We start from the raw sequence: 18,340 nt of genomic DNA, 5'->3' as shown, positions 1-18,340 counted from the left end.
GCTTCAGAAATAGAGGGAATGACACTCTGACCAGTTTAAGTGGTTAGTATTTAAATCTGATTGGAAACTGTTCAGTTTGACACAAGGTGGCTATTAAGCATGACCTGAAAGCTGCAATTCCAAGCATACTTACTTGGAAGTAATTCCCATAGCAGTAAATAGGATTTACTTCTGGGAGTATAGAATCAATCCGTAAGAGTCTCCCAGTAGACACCATACATGTAAGCACATGGCTTTTCCCCAAGAATCTTGGGGACTGTAGTTTACTCCTCACAGAGCTACAATTCCCAGCACCCGGAACAAACTACAGTTCCCAGGATTCTTTTTTGGGGTGGTGGTGGAAATGTGCTTTAAATCTGTCATGTGTATGCAACTTTGGTGAGATAATAGCTGAAGGTAATCAGCCCAAAATGATAACAAATAATCAGTAGGCATTCCCAAAAGACATTCAAACAGTGGGTAAAAAAAAGTGAGAATTACAGAGGCAAACACAGAATGCAGTTAAGCAATAAAGTAATCCAAGAGAGAGGAGACACCTTTGTCTCTGCTCTCTCCCTCCTGAGCCAGGAGGGCAACTCCCAAACCTGAGTGTTGCGCCTCCAAGTTAGTTAGAACTAGGTATGCCTTTCCTATCTACTATGTATTTCTATAAATAAAATAGCTTTTCTTATTTTACTAAGTCTTAAGTCTCAGTGATCTCAGTGCAGGGTAAAAGCCTGCCACTTAGGTAAATGCACACATTGGCACACACACATCTCAAGACTGTTGACAATCTCTGCTAATATCTATACAAATGTACATAACATGCATCACCTGAACTCACATGATCTAGAGTTACCTTAGATCTTGCAACATTTGCAAATGAGAAGCAATAGGGTTTTATATTAGTTCTGATTGTCTATTGGGCTATCATAGGGTATGTATTTTTTGCCTTTTCTATGGCAAAAACTCCTTCAGTGGAATTTATGTGATGTGTTCTAACCATTTGAATGTGGCTAATGAATGCTTTATTCTTTCATCAGAACTTTAGCAGTAGTACTAAAATACTAATAAAAAAGGGAAAGAGAAAAAATACTTTACATACATCATTCAGCTGTATTGTTAATTATAGATATAGATATAAAGGATAAATGGCATTTTGTCAAAAGTATTTTTGCCTACATTTTATACCTCCTCCTTGGTTTTCCAAGCTTGGCAAGGAATGCTTGTCATACAGAATTAATTTGAAATGCTGCATTATCATAATCATCTTCAAAATAAAAAAAATAAATGTACTGCCTTCAAGTTGATTCCGACTTATGGTGACCCTATGGTGACTGGGAGGCAGTGACTGGCCCAAGGTCACCCAGTGAGCTTCATGGCTATGTGGGGATTCGAACCCTTCTACTACCCCCTGTGTGTGTGTGTTTAGTTTTAATATCGTTTTAGGCTACTTAGATGTGAAGCAGCCAAGGCCAGCACCTTGTAGGCATTTTTTTAAAAAGTAACTGAAATTTAATTGTAGTGATTACTTTTGAGAAAAAGTAAAGTAATCAGTTACTTTCAGAGCAATTGTAATTGTAACTGTAATTACTACCTTTTTTGGCCAAGTAATTGTAACTGTAATTTATTACTTTTTAAAAGTAATCTTCCAAACTCTGGCTATGACCAAGCTGAGCTTAGCTTAGCTTTAACAAAATCCTTCATCCCAAAACCACAGTTGGGACCCAAAGAGAACATCCAATACTAGGAAAGTGAACTTATTCCATTTTTACAGAGACTCACTGAGGGCAGAGAGATTTTTCGTATAACACACAGTCCCTCGTTAAGGGAAACTGTGAACCTAAATCCCTGGATATGCTCACTCTATTGACATTGTCACATAGCGTTTTCATTCAGTGTTTGTAGAAAGAGATGTGGTCATGGACAGGGATAGCATGATGCCAATACCATGTAGCAAAATCTTTCTTGGACTTGATTACTCCTCATAAACCTATTTGAAAGGACGATTGAATTATTATTTTCTGCCATTTTACCTGAATGTAGTTCTCCACCAGTTCCCATTTCAGTTTGATGAGATAATCAATTATTTGATGGATCAGGAAACCCAGTGTTCCTACTACTATTCCAATGATGCCCATCACCAACCATCGATCCCAGTCCATTCTAGAATTTTTAAAAAAACAGAATTACATATCAGTTGCAGTAAGCTCAGAATGTTAATAATCAGGAATTGAGGAAAAGATTGGAGATAAAGATATTATCGGTTCGAAAAAATTCCTGGACTGGAAGGATTTGATGGAACTTGAAATGGAGAAAGTTATTAGAATTAATCCCTGTTTTGTGTCAATGGAAAAACCTTCAAGAGATGTGCTAGTGTATTCTGTAAAAAAGAGGAACAGAGATGCGGCTTTGCAACAATACTTCAGTGATACGTTCGGAATTGATGGCAAGGAAATATCTGTGATAAAGGAAATTCCTATCAGACTCTTATTATATGATTATGACAGCAAGATTATTGGGTGCGTAAAGATGGAAGATGGAACCAACACGGATAATGGAAGAAGAGCGATTTGAAATTACTGGACTTAGTAGACTTGATGAGTTGGATTAATTGACATGTTTATCTAGAAAAAAAATGATGGACATATATCTCAAGGATTGGAAACTTCTCTTTGACTTTTTGTGGAAGAATAAAATGATATGATGTTAATGAGATTTGATACCAACTAAGATAACCGCTGGAGGAAGGTGATTTTATAATCTATTAAGAGACAGGCTTGTTATATATTATAGACTTATAGCTGAACTACGACAAATCGGAAGTCAATATATTTTTTTCTTTTTTATTGTATTAGTTATTGATTTGTGTTTTTTCTTTTTGTATTGTTTTGGTTTTGAAAATTTGAATAAAAATTAATTGAAAAAAAAAGAATGTTAATAATCAGTCTTTTGGTGGTGGGTCTAAAAAGCTAAACAGATGGACAGAGATTTTGAAAGCAAGATAGTACAGCTTATTCTGAGAATCTTTGGTTCCCTCTGAAAGACAATATGCTTTTCTAGCCATCATTTTGTTAAGCTAATGCCTCAGAAACCAGAGGGTTTGAGGCAAGACCCTCATTGATAAAGGACTGAGACTCCTTTATTCCATCCCCAGTTCTTTCTCCTTATAAGCCTCTGGTTCACCATCTCCACACACATACTGGCTACACCTCCTACTTACCCCTTTGGTTAACCCCTGATCAAAATCTCAGGTTCTGCAAAACAAATTTAAATTAGAGCAAATTGACTTAATTTTCATAATTTAATCCGGCCACAACTGTTGAGCATAAGCTTTCCAGATTTCATTTACCAGTAACAAATGTACTCCATTTAGCTGTTCTAATTATCCACTACAGTTGCATTAGGAGCTAAAATAAGCAGGTGTTATATCTCTTATCCTTGACTGCTGTGATGCAAGAATGCAAAAACAGATCCAAGGATCCACTTCCCACTGGAAATCAGGGCTTTGTTTAACATTTCCAAGAATCCCAGATTTAGTTATTATTTGAAGAAGCAGAGTCTGCAGTCACAGCAAGAAACTCAGTCTGTAATCAATCAGTCCAACATCACCCACAACGTTTCCTGCTCACAGTGAACTTTCTGCCTTATCATTATTGCAGATGTGTAACCTGTACTTCTGTAGCACAGCTGTGTCTTGTCCAAGCGTTATGTTTGAATCAAATGTTCCTAAAAGGCTTGCTTATGGATGTTTCTAGCACCTTTTCTCTCCCTTCTGAATTTTGCAGCACTTGGTTAGTACTAATAAAGATATGGCCCTACTGTGAATTTGAAAATTGTTCTAATGGGCCAACACAGCTTCCTGTGCTTTGAATCTCTTCAGAATGTGGCAGTTCCTCATCAGTCCAAAATAGTGCATTCTTCACTATCCCCAATAGGTGGCACCAGAAGAATTTTGTTTAAATTTATCATTCAATGTAATGACATTTTACAATGAAGCTATATGCACAAAGAGGAAATAATGGAAAAGGTGTTTGACCTGTGCAAGATTTAGAATCTCTCATGGAAGAAAAAGAAAAACCTCTGTGAAATATATAGCTGTACTTTTCTTGAGTGTGTGTCCCACTTTGAGACAGCTGATCTCAGAAACCTGACATTTCTTCCATATTATTATTGTATTATTTATTACATTTATATCTCACTTTTCCTCTAGGGAGCTCAAGATGGCCTACAAAGTTGTCCCCCTCCTCATTTCATCTTCACAACAATTAAATTAGGCTGAGAGATATTGAGTGGCCCAAGATCACCGAGTGAGCATCATGGATGAGTAAGGGTTTGAATCCTCGTTTCCCAGGTTCTTCTCCAATACTCTGACCATACTGGTTCCAGGAAGTGTGGGGGAAGAATCCAATAAAATCGCAAAGGAATAATCCTTTGCATCTCCGTTTGAACACACACCATATATTAGAGATTTGGTATGTAAAAAGAATTCAATGAATATATTCAAATTAATTTTAATTATTATTGTGGATTACCTTAAATGAATAGAACATTGTTAAAATTATATTACTTTAAACTATCCCTTCTTTTTTGCGGTATTTAGCCCAGATCCAGAGGGTAGGGTGAACATTTTGGACAAGGTATAGCTATAGCTAGGTAGAGATAGACACCAGGAAACGTAAGAAAAGAAGATGGAGATTCTCTTGGATTGGGAATTTATTATTATTTATTTATTACATTTATATCCCACCTTTCCTCCAAGGTCCCTTGTCTCATGGACATTAAGGGAGGATATACTGCTGGAAAGAACGGCAAAGACAGGCATTCTTCCTCAACTTTTAGTGGCTAGGATCAATTCTGTATAAACTGAAACTTGGAATTCATGTCAGAATTTAAAAAGTTTACAACAGGGGTGGGGAACCTGTGGCTCTCCAGAAGTTATTCACTAATAGGCAAAAAACCTTGCGGTTTAAGAATGTGCCTATAGCCAACAGATATTTCTATCAAAATTTAAAAAGCAGGGAAATTGGGCAGCTATAGTGAATGCACCAGGGGAGCAGGAGACCTGACCTCTTCTTTGAGATATTGTACTGCCCCACAAATTTGTCAAAATGCAAACACAATTTGGGTTGGTCTTTCACAGTCCAATCCACTTCCTGTGTAGCTTGGAAGAATTTGGTAACATGTGTCTCTGGGCATATGGTGAGTGGTGGCAACACTTGCAGTCAGCCCAAAGTACAGAAACAAGACGTGTGCTGTGCTGATCTTGTTTTAGCAGGGAGGAAACAACTATATTAAAACAGTTGATATTGTTCTGATAGTCACTTTAAATATGTTTGATTTACTTTGCAATTTTAGTGAAGTTTCCTATAGTAAATCATTCTCGTTTGTTTCTGTTTCTGTGAATATGTGAAGTACAGCAACACTTTGCCACACTAAAAAAAAGCTCCAAAAACAATTGTGGATTAATGGCACTGACTGTTCTGCAGAATACTTTCCAATGGACATGAGGAGTGTCTCAGTTTGCACTGAGAATGCTCCCCTGGTGCATTCACTATAGCTGCCCAATTTCCCTGCTTTTTAAAGTTTGATAGAAATATCTGTTGATTACAGGTACATTTTTAAACCACATGGTTTTTTGCCTATTAATGAATTTCCCTGCTTTTTAGTCCGGGAGGTAAGAAATGGGATCCTGTGCAAGTTTGCTGAGGATAGATTGATCATTTGTATGCTTATTGAGTTAGGTGGGATTTACTCCCCTGCAATCACACTTAGGATAGGTGAAACTGACCACAGGAGATGGGGAGGGGAGGAGGGGGAGGGGAGCAGGCAGGAGGAAGGGGGGAGGAGGGAAGGTTTGATGATTTGCATGTTTATTGAGTTCAGTGGGATTTACTTCCATGCAATCATGCTTAGGGTATGTAAAACTGAGCATGGGGAGGGAAGCCTGGAGTGGTCAGGGGAGGAGGAAGAGGGAAGTGGGGAGGAGAGGAAGAAGGGAGGAGGAAGGGAGAGGAGAGGGGAAAGGCAGTTCTGATTATTTGCATGCTTATTGAGTTCAGTGGAATTTACTCCTGTGCAATCATGGCTAGGATAAGTAAAACTGACCATTGGGGAGGAGGAGGGGGAGAGGAGAGGAGAGGGAAGGAAGGAAGAAGGGGGAGAGGGGAGCAGAAGGAGGTGGGGAAGGAGGGGATTGGAAGGAGAGGGGGAGGGGAGGGGATTGGAAGGAGAGGGGGAGGGGAGGGGGAGGGGAGGGGAGGGGGAGGGGAGGGGGAGGGGAGGGCAAAAGGGAGGTGATAGGAGGGAAGAGAAGGCAAGGGCAGGTTTGATAATTTGCATACTTATTGAGTTCAATGGGATTTATTCCGATGCAATCATGCCTGAAAATGAAATGGACTGCCTTCAAGTCGATCCCAACTCATGGCGATTCTATGAATAGGGTGTTCATGGTAAACGGTATTCAGAGGGGGTTTACCATTGCCTTCCTCTGAGGCTGAGCAGCAGTGACTGGCCCAAGGTCACCCAGTGAGCTTCATGGCTGTGTGGGAATTCGAACCCTGGTCTCCCAGGTCATAGTCCTAGGATAGGTAAAACTGACCATGGGGAGGGGAAAGGAGGGGTGAAGGAAGGGGAAGGGAAGAGACAAGAGGGTAGGGGCAAGAGGGAGGAGGAGGGGAGGGCAGGTTTGATCATTTGCATGCTTTTTGAGTTCAATGAGATTTATTTCTGTGCAATCATGCTTAGGATGGGTGAAACTGACCTGGGGGAGATGGGGGGGGGAGGAGGAGGGCAGGAATGGGAGGGGAGGAGGAGGGGAGGAGATTGGGTGGGTGGGCACTGGGGAGAGGGGAAGCCCTTTTCCTTTCCAAAAGGAAAACGTTGTGAACAGTATCATTCTTTTTCAGTGTTTCCCCCACCTTTTTATTCTACAGCAGGCACATGTAGCCTCCCACCCAAATTTCAACCTAAGCTGTGCCTGGCCGCATCCACACCAGACCTTTAGATAGTCATGGCTTCTCCCAAAGAATCCTGGGAAGTGTAGTGCTGAGAGTTGCTAAAAATAGTAGGGCTAGCTTACTACATTTTGAAGTAATATAAAGTACCATCTAAAGAGGGGAATGTACTGCTGATGGCATACATCTTTGGACTCCCATCTCCCAACCTCTCCAGCACCCCTTAAGAGAGGGGACCCAGCACAGGGGATCTGCTGCCTTCATGCCTTTAGGGATCCTTTGGGGAAAGGCTTCCTCTGATCCAAGTCAACCCCCAAAGGCTGATTTAAGCATTGAAGGAGGCATATCTAGAGCAAGGAAAAATTGCACATATTGTACAGAGGAACATAGGAAGCTGACTTTTATTGAGTCAGACCACTGGTTCATTTAAGCTCAGTATTGTCTACACTGACAGGCAGGGTCTCTCCAGGGTTTCAGGCAGGAATCTCTCCCAGCCCTACCTGAAGATGCCATTAGAGATCGAACTGGGACCTTCTACAGACAAGGCTGATGATCTACCACAGAGCTACAGCACTTCCCTGACCCCAAACTCCCTCAGAGTGTGGGCATGGAGTTAAGCCCATCTCCCTCTCCATGTGCTGTGTTCGTCTTTTCTGGATGAATCAGGGGTGGCCCACCAAGCCCCAAACCTGAGATTCTACTGTGGGGGAGAACTTCCCCATCATTTATTTCTCCCCACTGTTGTGAATTTCTCATGGGTCTTAACTTGATGTCACTAATTCCGTACTCCTTTTCAGTGCCTACAGTAAAGAAGTTGTTACCTGTAGGTTTGCCCCTGCAGCCACTTCTTGTAAACTTTACTGTGTGAAGGCAAATAATCCAGACTTTCGTGGACTGACAGACGTTCCCTTTCCTTGTCTCGGAGGTTAGCGCTTCCTGAGCAGCTTCTGCTGCTATTGCTGCTGCTGCATCTGGGATCAAGAGACTCAATCAAATCTGGCCTATCTTCAGCTAGTAACATCTCCTCTTCACCATCATCTGCACATCGCTTGCAGGAAAGAAAGGCTGGCATTTTTAAGAATCGCAGGCAACAACAAAAGTTCTCAGACATCTGTCTACAAACTGGGTTCCCCAGTGAGTGAGATGGGTGGCCAATGCACCAGGAGAGAAGATTCTAACTGCTGTGCAACAAAAGCTCACCAACTTATGTTGTGGGTTGGGTTGCTTCAGCAGCAGCATCACACAGATCAAACGCGTTTGTATCACCCACAGCCTGTCAGAACCAGATTTTTTTGTTGCTGTTTCATAGGTGACATTCCCACTAAGAGGGTTTGGCATGCAACTAATTCAACACAACTTCTTTCCTAAATATATACAGAAGACGTGAAGTCTTAGGGATTAAAATCAAGAAGCGATTACAAATTGTTTGATCATTACAATCCTCTGACACTGTAGGTAAAAATATATTCTCGGGTGCTTGCTTGGGGTAGATGGTCTGAACACATTGCACCAATTCTGTGTCAGCTGAACTGGTAACTAGAGTATGGATCTTGAGCTTTAAAGCCCTAAATAGCTTTGATTCAGGTTATTTGAAGGACCACTTGCACCTGTATGAATGTGAGTTCAGTATTGGAGGCCCTGCTCATTAATCTGCGTTTAAAATTAGTTAGGCCACATTCACACTGTATATTTATTCCACTATTATTCCACTTTAAACAGTCAAGGCTTCTCCCAGAGAATCCTGGGCAGAGCTTGGAAAAGTTACTTTTTTAACTACAACTCTCATCAGCCCCAGCCAGCATGGCCACTGGATTGGCCTGATGGGGGTTGTAGTTCAAAAAAGTAACTTTTCCAAGCTCTGATCCTGGGAAGTGTAGTTTGTGAAGGGTTCTGAGAGTTGTAAGGAGACTCCTGTTCTCCTTACAGAGCTACAGTTTCCTGAGTGGTTTAACAATCAGTCCCTCTTCCCAGGGAACTGGGGCAGGATATCAGCAACATGTTACTGCGCTGCTGAAAGAATTGCACTGGCTGCCCATTAGCTGCCTGGCCAAGTTCAAGGTGCTGGTTTGTTGTACAAAGCCCTACAGCTTGAGACCAGGATACTTGAAATACCATCTTACCCCTTATATACCAAGTTGATCACTGTGCTCTGAAGGTGAGGGCTTCCTGCATGTGCCATCTTATCAGGAGGTCCATTCTGCACAATGTAGGAAGCTTACCTTTAGTGCTGTGGCACCCTTGGGAATTCCCTTCCCTTCCCTTAAATATTAGACAGGCACTATCTCTTATCTTTTTGGCACATACTGAAAACCTTCCTCTTTCAACAAGCCTTATAAGTAGAGACCTTTTTCTCAATTTGCTTCTGTTTTGGAATTGCTTTTTAAGTTTTTTTAAAAAAAATTAAAGATGTTTTAAAGATGTTTTATTTTTGAAATGTCTTTAAAATGTTTTTTTGTTGAGATGTTTTAAGAATTGTTTAGTGTTTTGTTCTTTGTTTGCTGCCCTGGGTTCCTTCTGGGAGGAAGGCCAAATAGAAGTTTGATGATGATGAAGAAGAAGAAGAGCAGCACTTTCAAACTTGGGGGGTAGAGAGTGTTTTGCCCAAAGGCACCCCAAAACATGGAGACAGCACTACTTGGCAGTTATTATTTGAAGCAGGAAGGTGACAGTTAAAGACATTGTTAGATCAAGAGCCCACCTACCCAACCCATAAGCTTCTGGGCAAATAGGTTATTACTTCAGTTTAAGAGAGAGGAAGTAATTTAAGGCTGAGTCACTTGACTCCATGCAGGGATGAGAGCTGCTTCACATGTTATATTTTTGGATATGGATGTTATCTCCAGTTAGATGGGGGGGAGGGGACCCATCAAACAGAATGTTTTAAATACCTCAGCTGCATATGTTTATTATTATCATTATCATTATTAATAAATTAAATTTATATCCTGCCCTTCCTCCCAACAGGAGCCCATAATCATATGTTGCCATGATTACTCACATTTGGAAATCCTTGTATGGCTTCTGAATGTCGATAATTGTGGCAATGCAAACCATTTTCAATCCAGACTGAGAACATGGATTTCTCTCTGCCCTTTCCCCAGCCTGGAAATTCTCTTTGTGCAGGAAAAATGTCACATGTTTTAGCCAAGACCGGAATGGAAGTCCAAGTCTAATGTTCTGTATTAATATTTTTAAATAATAATTTTCTATTATTTTATATAGAAAATTTATAAACTGCTTGCTCAAAATAATAATTCTCCAAGCGATGTATGGATTCAATCATATATACTGTATAAAGATTACTAAAATAGACAAGCTAATTAAAAACAAAAATGCATAAAGCTATCATTAAAAACAAAGATAAAAACAATAAAATATTTAAAACAAATGTAACCAAGTCACGTGTCTGGATAGGGTTGCTAGAACTGAAAGGTTTTCAGTAGACTTTGAAACTGTATACTTGAAGGTGCTTGCCTAATGTTAATAGGCTGGGAGTTCCAGAGCACACACTGGGGGGCAGGAAGGAGACAAGCCACAGTTGGAGAAAATGCCCTGAAACTATGCAAGTGATACTTTCACTTTATGTTGTTTAAGAAACATATTCTCTGCAAGCAGAAAGACTTAAATATCCCCTGCAGTGTATCACAGATCTGTGTTTACTGTAAACTGAAAAACGGTAACAATACTGCTTACATATGAGGGCCTGACAGTCAAGTTCCACTGCTTTCTAGCAGCCTGGCTGTTTATACAGCAGAACAACAATGGAGGTATGACGCAACACTTCAGACTGAACTATTTTTGCTTCACAACAGGTAGGAGTGAAAAAGAGTCTGATAACTACACACAACAGAGACCACCTCAGTGGCCATTGTATGATATGCAACAGGGACGTTACATTTTACAGTTACCTTTCAAACAGCACTTCAGTTATTGGGGGAATGGAAGGGTGTAGCCTTTAAGTGACACTCCCATCCCCTTGACCTTTCTTAGGAGACTAGAACTTGAATCTATTCCATTTATCTAAAATTTTCAGAATGCTTTCCAGACTGATTCAACAATCCCTCTTCCCAGGAAACTCTGAGACCTGTAGGTCTGTGAGAGGAATAGCGGTCTCCTAACAACGCTATTGGAGGTCACTGATTCATAGGGTCACCATAAGTCATCATCAACTTGAAGGCATATAACAACAACAAAAAACTCTCAGCACCCTTAACAAGCTACAGTTCCCAGAATTCTTTGGGGGAAGCCATGACTGTTAAGTGGTATAATACTGTTTTAAATGAATAATGCAGATGGGGCCTCAATCTTAAATTGCTTTCCTAGAAGAAAGGTAACAAACCTGTACATTCTTATAAACAGGCACACAAACATGAAATCTTTCATCATAACAATTATACAAATAATTTCTACACCTTTAATATTACAAATGTTTACCATTTATTACTGGAATGAAATTTAATATAATTATGTCTCAATGTATGGGCTGCAAAAATACAGAAGCTGGTAGTGGTGTATCACCAAGAACCTTAGTTCAGCTGGAACTCTGCACATGTTCTGGCACTAAGTGTTTATCTTGACTTTGCTCTGAGCAATTAGTGAAGAACTGGAGAACACTACAGCAGAATAAGCTCAATCCCATCAAGGAAAGCTGTAGTGGTTTAAGACAAACGTACCATGGCAACAGTCTTTGCAGAAACCATATAATTAAGTGCAAAGGGCCTAGTTAAATCCCCAGAACTTGTACTGCATCTAATGAAAGTAGACACCCTTATTTCTAAAGTACGAAAGATGCATCTTGCCTATCAAGGATCTTCACCTGTAATTGGAGAAAGTCTAAATTTGCATTTCCTCTGAATTTTCTCCACTTTTCCTCCCGAGGGTCACCTGGCTGCAAGTAGTGATTGGCCAGTGATCCCTTATGATGTTCCTGCCACTATGAGGGCAGTAAAGGGGAGTGGATTATAATGCCTGCTGACAGTTCACTACCTGTGTCCTTTGCCATTTAATTTCCCTTCTGTCCAACCCTGTCCTTAACAAGATCAGCCTTTGTGTAAGAGCTAATGCTATAATTCCTATGATCAGGCACCTCTCAGGCCCCACTTTGTTCTGAATTCTTCCCAGGCAACTGCCCCACATTTTCAGCCTGTTTCACATCACACTTTCTAACTTTTTTCTATCCCATAGATACCTGCGGGAGCAAGACTTAGTCAGCTTAGCTCGACACCTTCCCCTTGCTTCCTTGCTCCAGCCCTTGCTTCTCAGCAGTGTTTGTCTTCTCTTCAGGTTAGTCAAGACCCTTTCAGAGATCACAAACCACTCTTATCCCCCAAAGAACCTTTTTCCATTTTTGAACTTTATTGGCAGGTTCCAAGGATCCCAGAGTTGTGAGCAGTCTTCACTCAAGGGTGACCTGCAAAGGCTAGCCTACCTTCAGAACACAATTTTTATGGATGCATCTCGTCATCAGACGCCAAGGTGGATTAGCCTCCCCCCCAAATGTGTGATTAGCCTTTGCTAGAAACTCTCAACCTAGTCCCAACTGTACATATGTAAGTCACAATGAAATTTAGGAGACCGCTTCTCTCTGCCTTTCATTCCTCAGGACATGTAATTATTAGCATCTTGTTCCTTTGTCTCTCTGCCTTTCTCATTTCGCTGATCTCACTGTCTCTGCATGCTGGCATTAGTTCAAACCCGTTATTTACATTTGAGCTTCTCCCCCTGGTGGGTTTAGGCTTTCATTGCATTCAGTCTGGCTCCTCAGTGCCAGACAAGCTCTCCAAAGAACCCAAGAAGAGCTCAGCTGGATCAGACCAAAGGCCCATCATCTAGTTTAGCATTTTTTCTCAGTGGCCAACCAGATGCCTATGTGAAGCCCAAAAGCAAGACTTCAGTTCAGCTGCACTTGTGATTCCCTGGATTCAGATGCATACTGTCTCCAACAGTGGAGGTAGAGCATAGCCATTGTGGCTTGTAGGTGCCTCGCCAATTCTCTCTATCTCTATGATAGGAACTGTTTAGGTTTATGGGCCAGGCAATGTGAGTAGCCTGCGTAACTTGTAACAACTAACCTGCTTTTAGAATAATTTTAAACTATTTTTAGAGGTTTTAATTGTATTCTTTTAGTATTGATATGTTTGTCAGACTAGACTCCTTTGGAGGAAGGATGGGATATAAATTTAATAAAGAAGTAAAAATCATCACCATCAGGCTATTTTATATCTGTTCATTGCCTTTTATGTAACATAATTGGAAACATTAATTTCTAAGAGTTTTTTTTAAAAAAAATACATGCTGTGAACTGCATTTTAGTCAAGCATCTTTGTCTTCCTGCTGGTTAATATGCTGTATATTGCTTTTGCTTTGAGATGTTTTGCAATTCAGCTACTTGGAAGTGACCAATTTGTATCTTAAAGCCCAGAGTTTAGTGTGTTCTGTGCACACATGGCACTGCCAACACAATCCTAAAATAGTTTGTTTTTTTAAAAAACACTAACTCCTGATTACAGTACACTAAAAAGCTGCAAGTGGTTACTGAAAGCTCTCACATCTAAAGAGATTGCAGAGCTCCTAATGGCCCCGGCGCAGAACTTCAGGCCTTGCAAGGCTCCACTTCCATGTATGGTTTTTGCAACTCTCCACACTTGCATACATATCCTTCTATTACCAAAAACTTTTGCCCTCTAACACAGCAATCCTTTGACTATCTGAATCTTAAAATAAGCATGCTTGCTTCATTTAATTTCTTATGTGTAAGCAAGCTGTTACTTCCTTGATGCAGAATTCAGATTTTAAATTTTTTCATGGGACAATAGGTAGCAGGGCCTATTTCCATAATCTAACAACTAATCCAGCAGAAAGGTATTTCTTTACTCACTAGGTTTGTTTTTCAAAGAGGGCAAATCCTCTTCTCATGAACAGACAAACACAATCAAGTTTTTTCCAAAGAGAAGGAGGGAGGAAAGTCAAACTATGACTAAAAGTCCTATCCCAAGCAAACATGAATACTCAAGTTCCACTGCATTCAACAGGCTTATCTAGTCAACATATGGAGGAATACAGCCTTTGGATTTATTCATGTTTACATTTAGGGCCATTTCTCATCCAACACTTTACTAATCTTTATCTTACAAAGTACAAAATACATGTTGTATCCGTTATTAAGGCCGCATTCATATATCAATGATCTTCCTTTTAGTATATTCACAAATGGCTGATCTGTTCTTAGTTGCCAAGTATTTTTACAGGTAAAGCTGCAGTTTATATATGTACACGTATATCAGAAGACAGTACTTTTTCATTTTGTTCCTAGCACAAATCATTTCAAGACCTCTAGCCCTTTCCACTTTTATGAAGTTTATGGTGCCATAGCACTGTTTAGCTGTGCATTAAAATGTATATATGGAGAAGAACAAAGAGAAAAGGAAATCTCTCTTCCCTGCAGAACCTTCTTTCCCCGCCCTGTCTTTTCATGTGAATTTGGCAGAGTTTGGGGGAGAAAGTAGAGGAAGAAAGCTAGATTTCTGTTCAATCTTCTGTTGAATATACATCACTTGGTGTGCAGTTTGGCTCTAGACTTCACTTTTGTTTTTCAAGATGTTTTAAAGTTGTTTTTTAAGATGTTTTGTTTTAATGTCTTATGTTTTAAAGACATTTTAGTGTTTTTGTTTGTCACCTTGGGCTCCTTCTGGGACAAAGAGCAGGACATAAATTTAATAAATAAATGTTAAGCTGAATAAGGAAATGCCATTTGCAACACGATTTGGCAAAACCATTGGATTATTATTAGCCCCAAGAGTTAATACTGATCTTTCCTCTTCAGAGACAGTAAACCACTGTTCATCATCTGGTATTCAAAAAGCGATTACCTCCATGCCCAACTTGTGGGGCGTCCTAAAAACATCTGGTGGCCAAAGGGAGGAAACAGAATGCTGGACTAGATTTATTTATTTTATTTATTTGTTAAATTTTTATACCGCCCCACTAGCATAGCTCTCTGGGCGGTGTACAACAAAGAAATACAAATATATACAATAAAATCCCATAATAAAATACAACAATATAAGAGAGTAAGAAAACTAAAAACAGTTACAGCACATGTTAAAACTAGATTAAGTTAGATTAAAATGCCTTGGAAAAGAGGAAGGTTTTGACTTGGCGCCAAAAAGATAGTAACGTCGGCGCCAAGTGCACCTCATCGGGGAGACTGTTCCACAGTTCGGGGGCCACCACTGAGAAGGCCCTAGTTCGTGTTACCACCCTCCGAGCTTCTCTATGAGTCGGAACTCGGAGGAGGGCCTTCGATGTAGAACGTAGTGTACGGGCAGGTTCATATCGGGAGAGGCGTTCCAGCAGGTATTGTGGTCCTGCGCCATATAAGGCTTTATAGATTAAAACCAGCACTTTGAATCTGTCCGGGAAGCATATTGGAAGCCAGTGCAAGCGAGCCAGAACAGGTGTTATGTGTTCGGACTGCTTGGTCCACGTTGTCAGTCTGGCCACCGCGTTTTGCACGAGCTGCAGCTTCCGAACTGTCTTCAGAGGCAGCCCTACGTAGAGCGCATTGCAGTAATCCAATCGCAAGGTTACCAGAGCATGTACAAATGATGTGAGGTCCTCCCTGCTCAGGTAGAGACGTAGCTGGGCTACCAACCGAAGTTGGTAGAACACGTTCCGTGCCACCGAGGCTACTTGAGCCTCAAGTGACAGGGAAGGATCTAAAAAGACTCCCAGACTACGAACCCATTCCTTTAGGGGGAGTGTAACCCCATCCAGGACAGGGTGTATATCCACCACCTGATCAGAGAAACCACGCACCAGCAGCATCTTAGTCTTGTCTGGATTGAGCCTCAGTTTGTTAGCTCTCATCCAGTCCATTATCGTGGACAGGCAACGGTCCAGCACATTGACAGCCTCACCTGAAGAAGATGAAAAGGAGAAGTAGAGTTGCGTGTCATCAGCGTACTGATGGCAACGCACTCCAAAACTCCTGATGACCGCACCCAACGGCTTCATGTAGATGTTGAAAAGCATGGGAGACAGAATTGACCCCTGTGGGACTCCACACTGGAGAACCCACGGTGTCGAGCAATGTTCCCCAAGCACTACCTTCTGGAGACGACCTGCCAAGTAGGAGCAGAACCACTGCCAAGCAGTACCACCAACTCCCAACTCCGCGAGCCTTTCCAGAAGGATACCATGGTCGATGGTATCAAAAGCCGCTGAGAGATCAAGGAGAATCAACAGAGTTACACTCCCTCCGTCCCTCTCCCGACATAGGTCATCATACAGGGCGACCAAGGCTGTCTCAGTGCCGAAACCGGGCCTAAAACCCGATTGAAATGGATCTAGATAATCAGTTTCATCCAACAGCACCTGGAGCTGGCCAGCAACCACTCGTTCCAAGATCTTGCCCAGGAATGGAACATTCGCTACTGGTCTGTAGCTGTTGAAATTTTCTGGGTCCAAGGAAAGTTTTTTCAGAAGTGGTCTCACTGCCGCCTCTTTCAGACGGCCAGGGACCACTCCCTCTCGTAAAGAGGCATTTATCACTTCCTTGGCCCAACCAGCTGTTCCATCCCTGCTAGTTTTTATAAGCCAAGAGGGGCAAGGATCTAGTACCGAAGTAGTTGCACGCACCTGTCCAAGCACCCTGTCCACGTCCTCGAACTGAACCAACTGAAATTCATCCAATAAAACATGACAAGACTGCGCTCCGGACACCTCATTAGGATCAACTGCTATAAACTGGGAGTCTAAGTCCCGGCGGATGCATAAGATCTTATTCTGGAAGTGTCCAGCAAACTCATCACAGCGGGCCACCGATGACTCTACCATGTCCTGAGCGCCAGAATGCAGTAGCCCTCGGACAACTCTAAAAAGCTCCGCTGGGTGGCAAACAGATGACTTAATAGTGGCAGCAAAATGTTGTTTTTTTGCCACCCTCACCGCTCTTGAGTACAGCTTAGTGGAAAGCACTTACCAGCTCATAATTGCATCCATCGGGAGTTCGCCTCCACCTCCGCTCAAGCCGCCTCCTATCTTGTTTCATCGCTCTCAGCTCCATGGAGCTGTATGAGCTCTACACAGGAGAGGGCGCGCAGGAGCAATCATGTCTACAGCCCGGGTCATCTCCGCATTCCACAGTTCGACCAGGGCTTCGACAGGAGCGCCAGTCTTATCAGCTGGAAAATCCCCCAGAGCCCTTTGAAAACCTTCAGGATCCATTAGTCTCCGGGGGCGGACCAATATAGTAGGTCCCCCACCCTTGCAGAGGGGAAAAGCCACTGAAAGTCTAAACTTCAGCAAGCGGTGATCTGTCCATGACAAAGGGAGAGATGTAAAACTCCCCACATCCAGATCACCATCCCCATGTCCAGTAGCAAAAATAAGGTCTAGATGGATCCTTGGGTCTAATCTAGAGGCCTCTTATACTGTAATCAACTTATCTTTTTTGTGGAGGGGGGGGGAGGATATATGCCTTGTTTCAGTAAGTGGTTTTCATTGAAACCGCTGTCAGAATGGAGGTTTAGCTTGGTGCTATGAGAACAAAGCATACTCCCCACATCCATAAGCTGAAGGGTGATGGGAGTACACCTTGCTCCAGCAAAAGAACCACCAGGACCTCACTTTAAGCTGATTGTTCCTTTGTAGCCACATCAGTGTCTGCCCCACACCTGACATCATATGTGACATCAGGTATGGGGCAGGTTAGATGTTGTTTATGGAAAAAAGACTTGCAAGCCAAATGGAGAGGATTGGTGGGCCAAATGTGGCCCACGGACCAGAGGTTTCCCACCCCTGCTATAACAGCTCAGGAAAGCAAGCAAAAAGACTGCGCACACAGTGCAGAGGTTGGCCAATCGTGACCATGGAAGGTACCATGAACCTGTATATGCAAACTCCAGTTAATCTTTTACTCTTGGAGCATTTTCTCTTGCGAATTATCCACATTGCAGCTTCCCCCACCCTTGATGTGTTCAATTTGCGGTCTACACATCTCAATTTTGAAAAAAAAATATTTCAGAGCAGTCAGTCCTAGAAATGCAGTAACCTATACTCTTCCTCTAAGTGTCCTGAATCTTCTCGCATCAACACCACAGAACTTAAAGACAGTACAGAAATGGTTTCCAAGAGTTCCATCTTTCCCCCTCATTATCAGAGAGTTGAATCCAATGGTATCACTCAGCTGAATGTAATGCTTCAGTCAGTGGAACACAGCAGGAAGCAATTTTCAGCAATTCACCCTTTCCCCTGAAACTTCCCTAAATCTACTCTAGAGGGTGCCCCAACCCCCAAATTGCTCTCCCCATCCCATTCTGCTGACAGACTCCTTACTGTCAAGCTGAATGTCACCACTGAATACAACCCATAGCTTTTAATAGTAAACTGCTTTTTAAAAAGTA

At 41.8% G+C, this 18,340-nt stretch overlaps 1 protein-coding gene across 1 annotated transcript in view; it reads right to left on the bottom strand.

The window, feature by feature from the left end:
- LOC133377364 (chloride channel protein C-like) overlaps positions 1-8,007 on the bottom strand; it is a 159,697-nt gene extending 151,690 nt beyond the window's left edge. Inside the window, exons 1-2 of the mRNA XM_061611327.1 lie at positions 7,757-8,007; positions 2,016-2,145 (exon numbers count right to left, since the gene is read on the bottom strand). Of these exons, the coding sequence (XP_061467311.1) occupies positions 2,016-2,145; positions 7,757-8,007 (381 nt within the window). The remainder of the gene's footprint in view (positions 1-2,015; positions 2,146-7,756) is intronic.
- Positions 8,008-18,340: the final 10,333 nt, after the last annotated feature.

The sequence above is a fragment of the Rhineura floridana genome, chromosome 1, assembly GCF_030035675.1.
Source record: "Rhineura floridana isolate rRhiFlo1 chromosome 1, rRhiFlo1.hap2, whole genome shotgun sequence".
NCBI lineage: Eukaryota > Metazoa > Chordata > Lepidosauria > Squamata > Rhineuridae > Rhineura > Rhineura floridana.
This window is presented reverse-complemented; position numbering and strand designations above follow the sequence as displayed.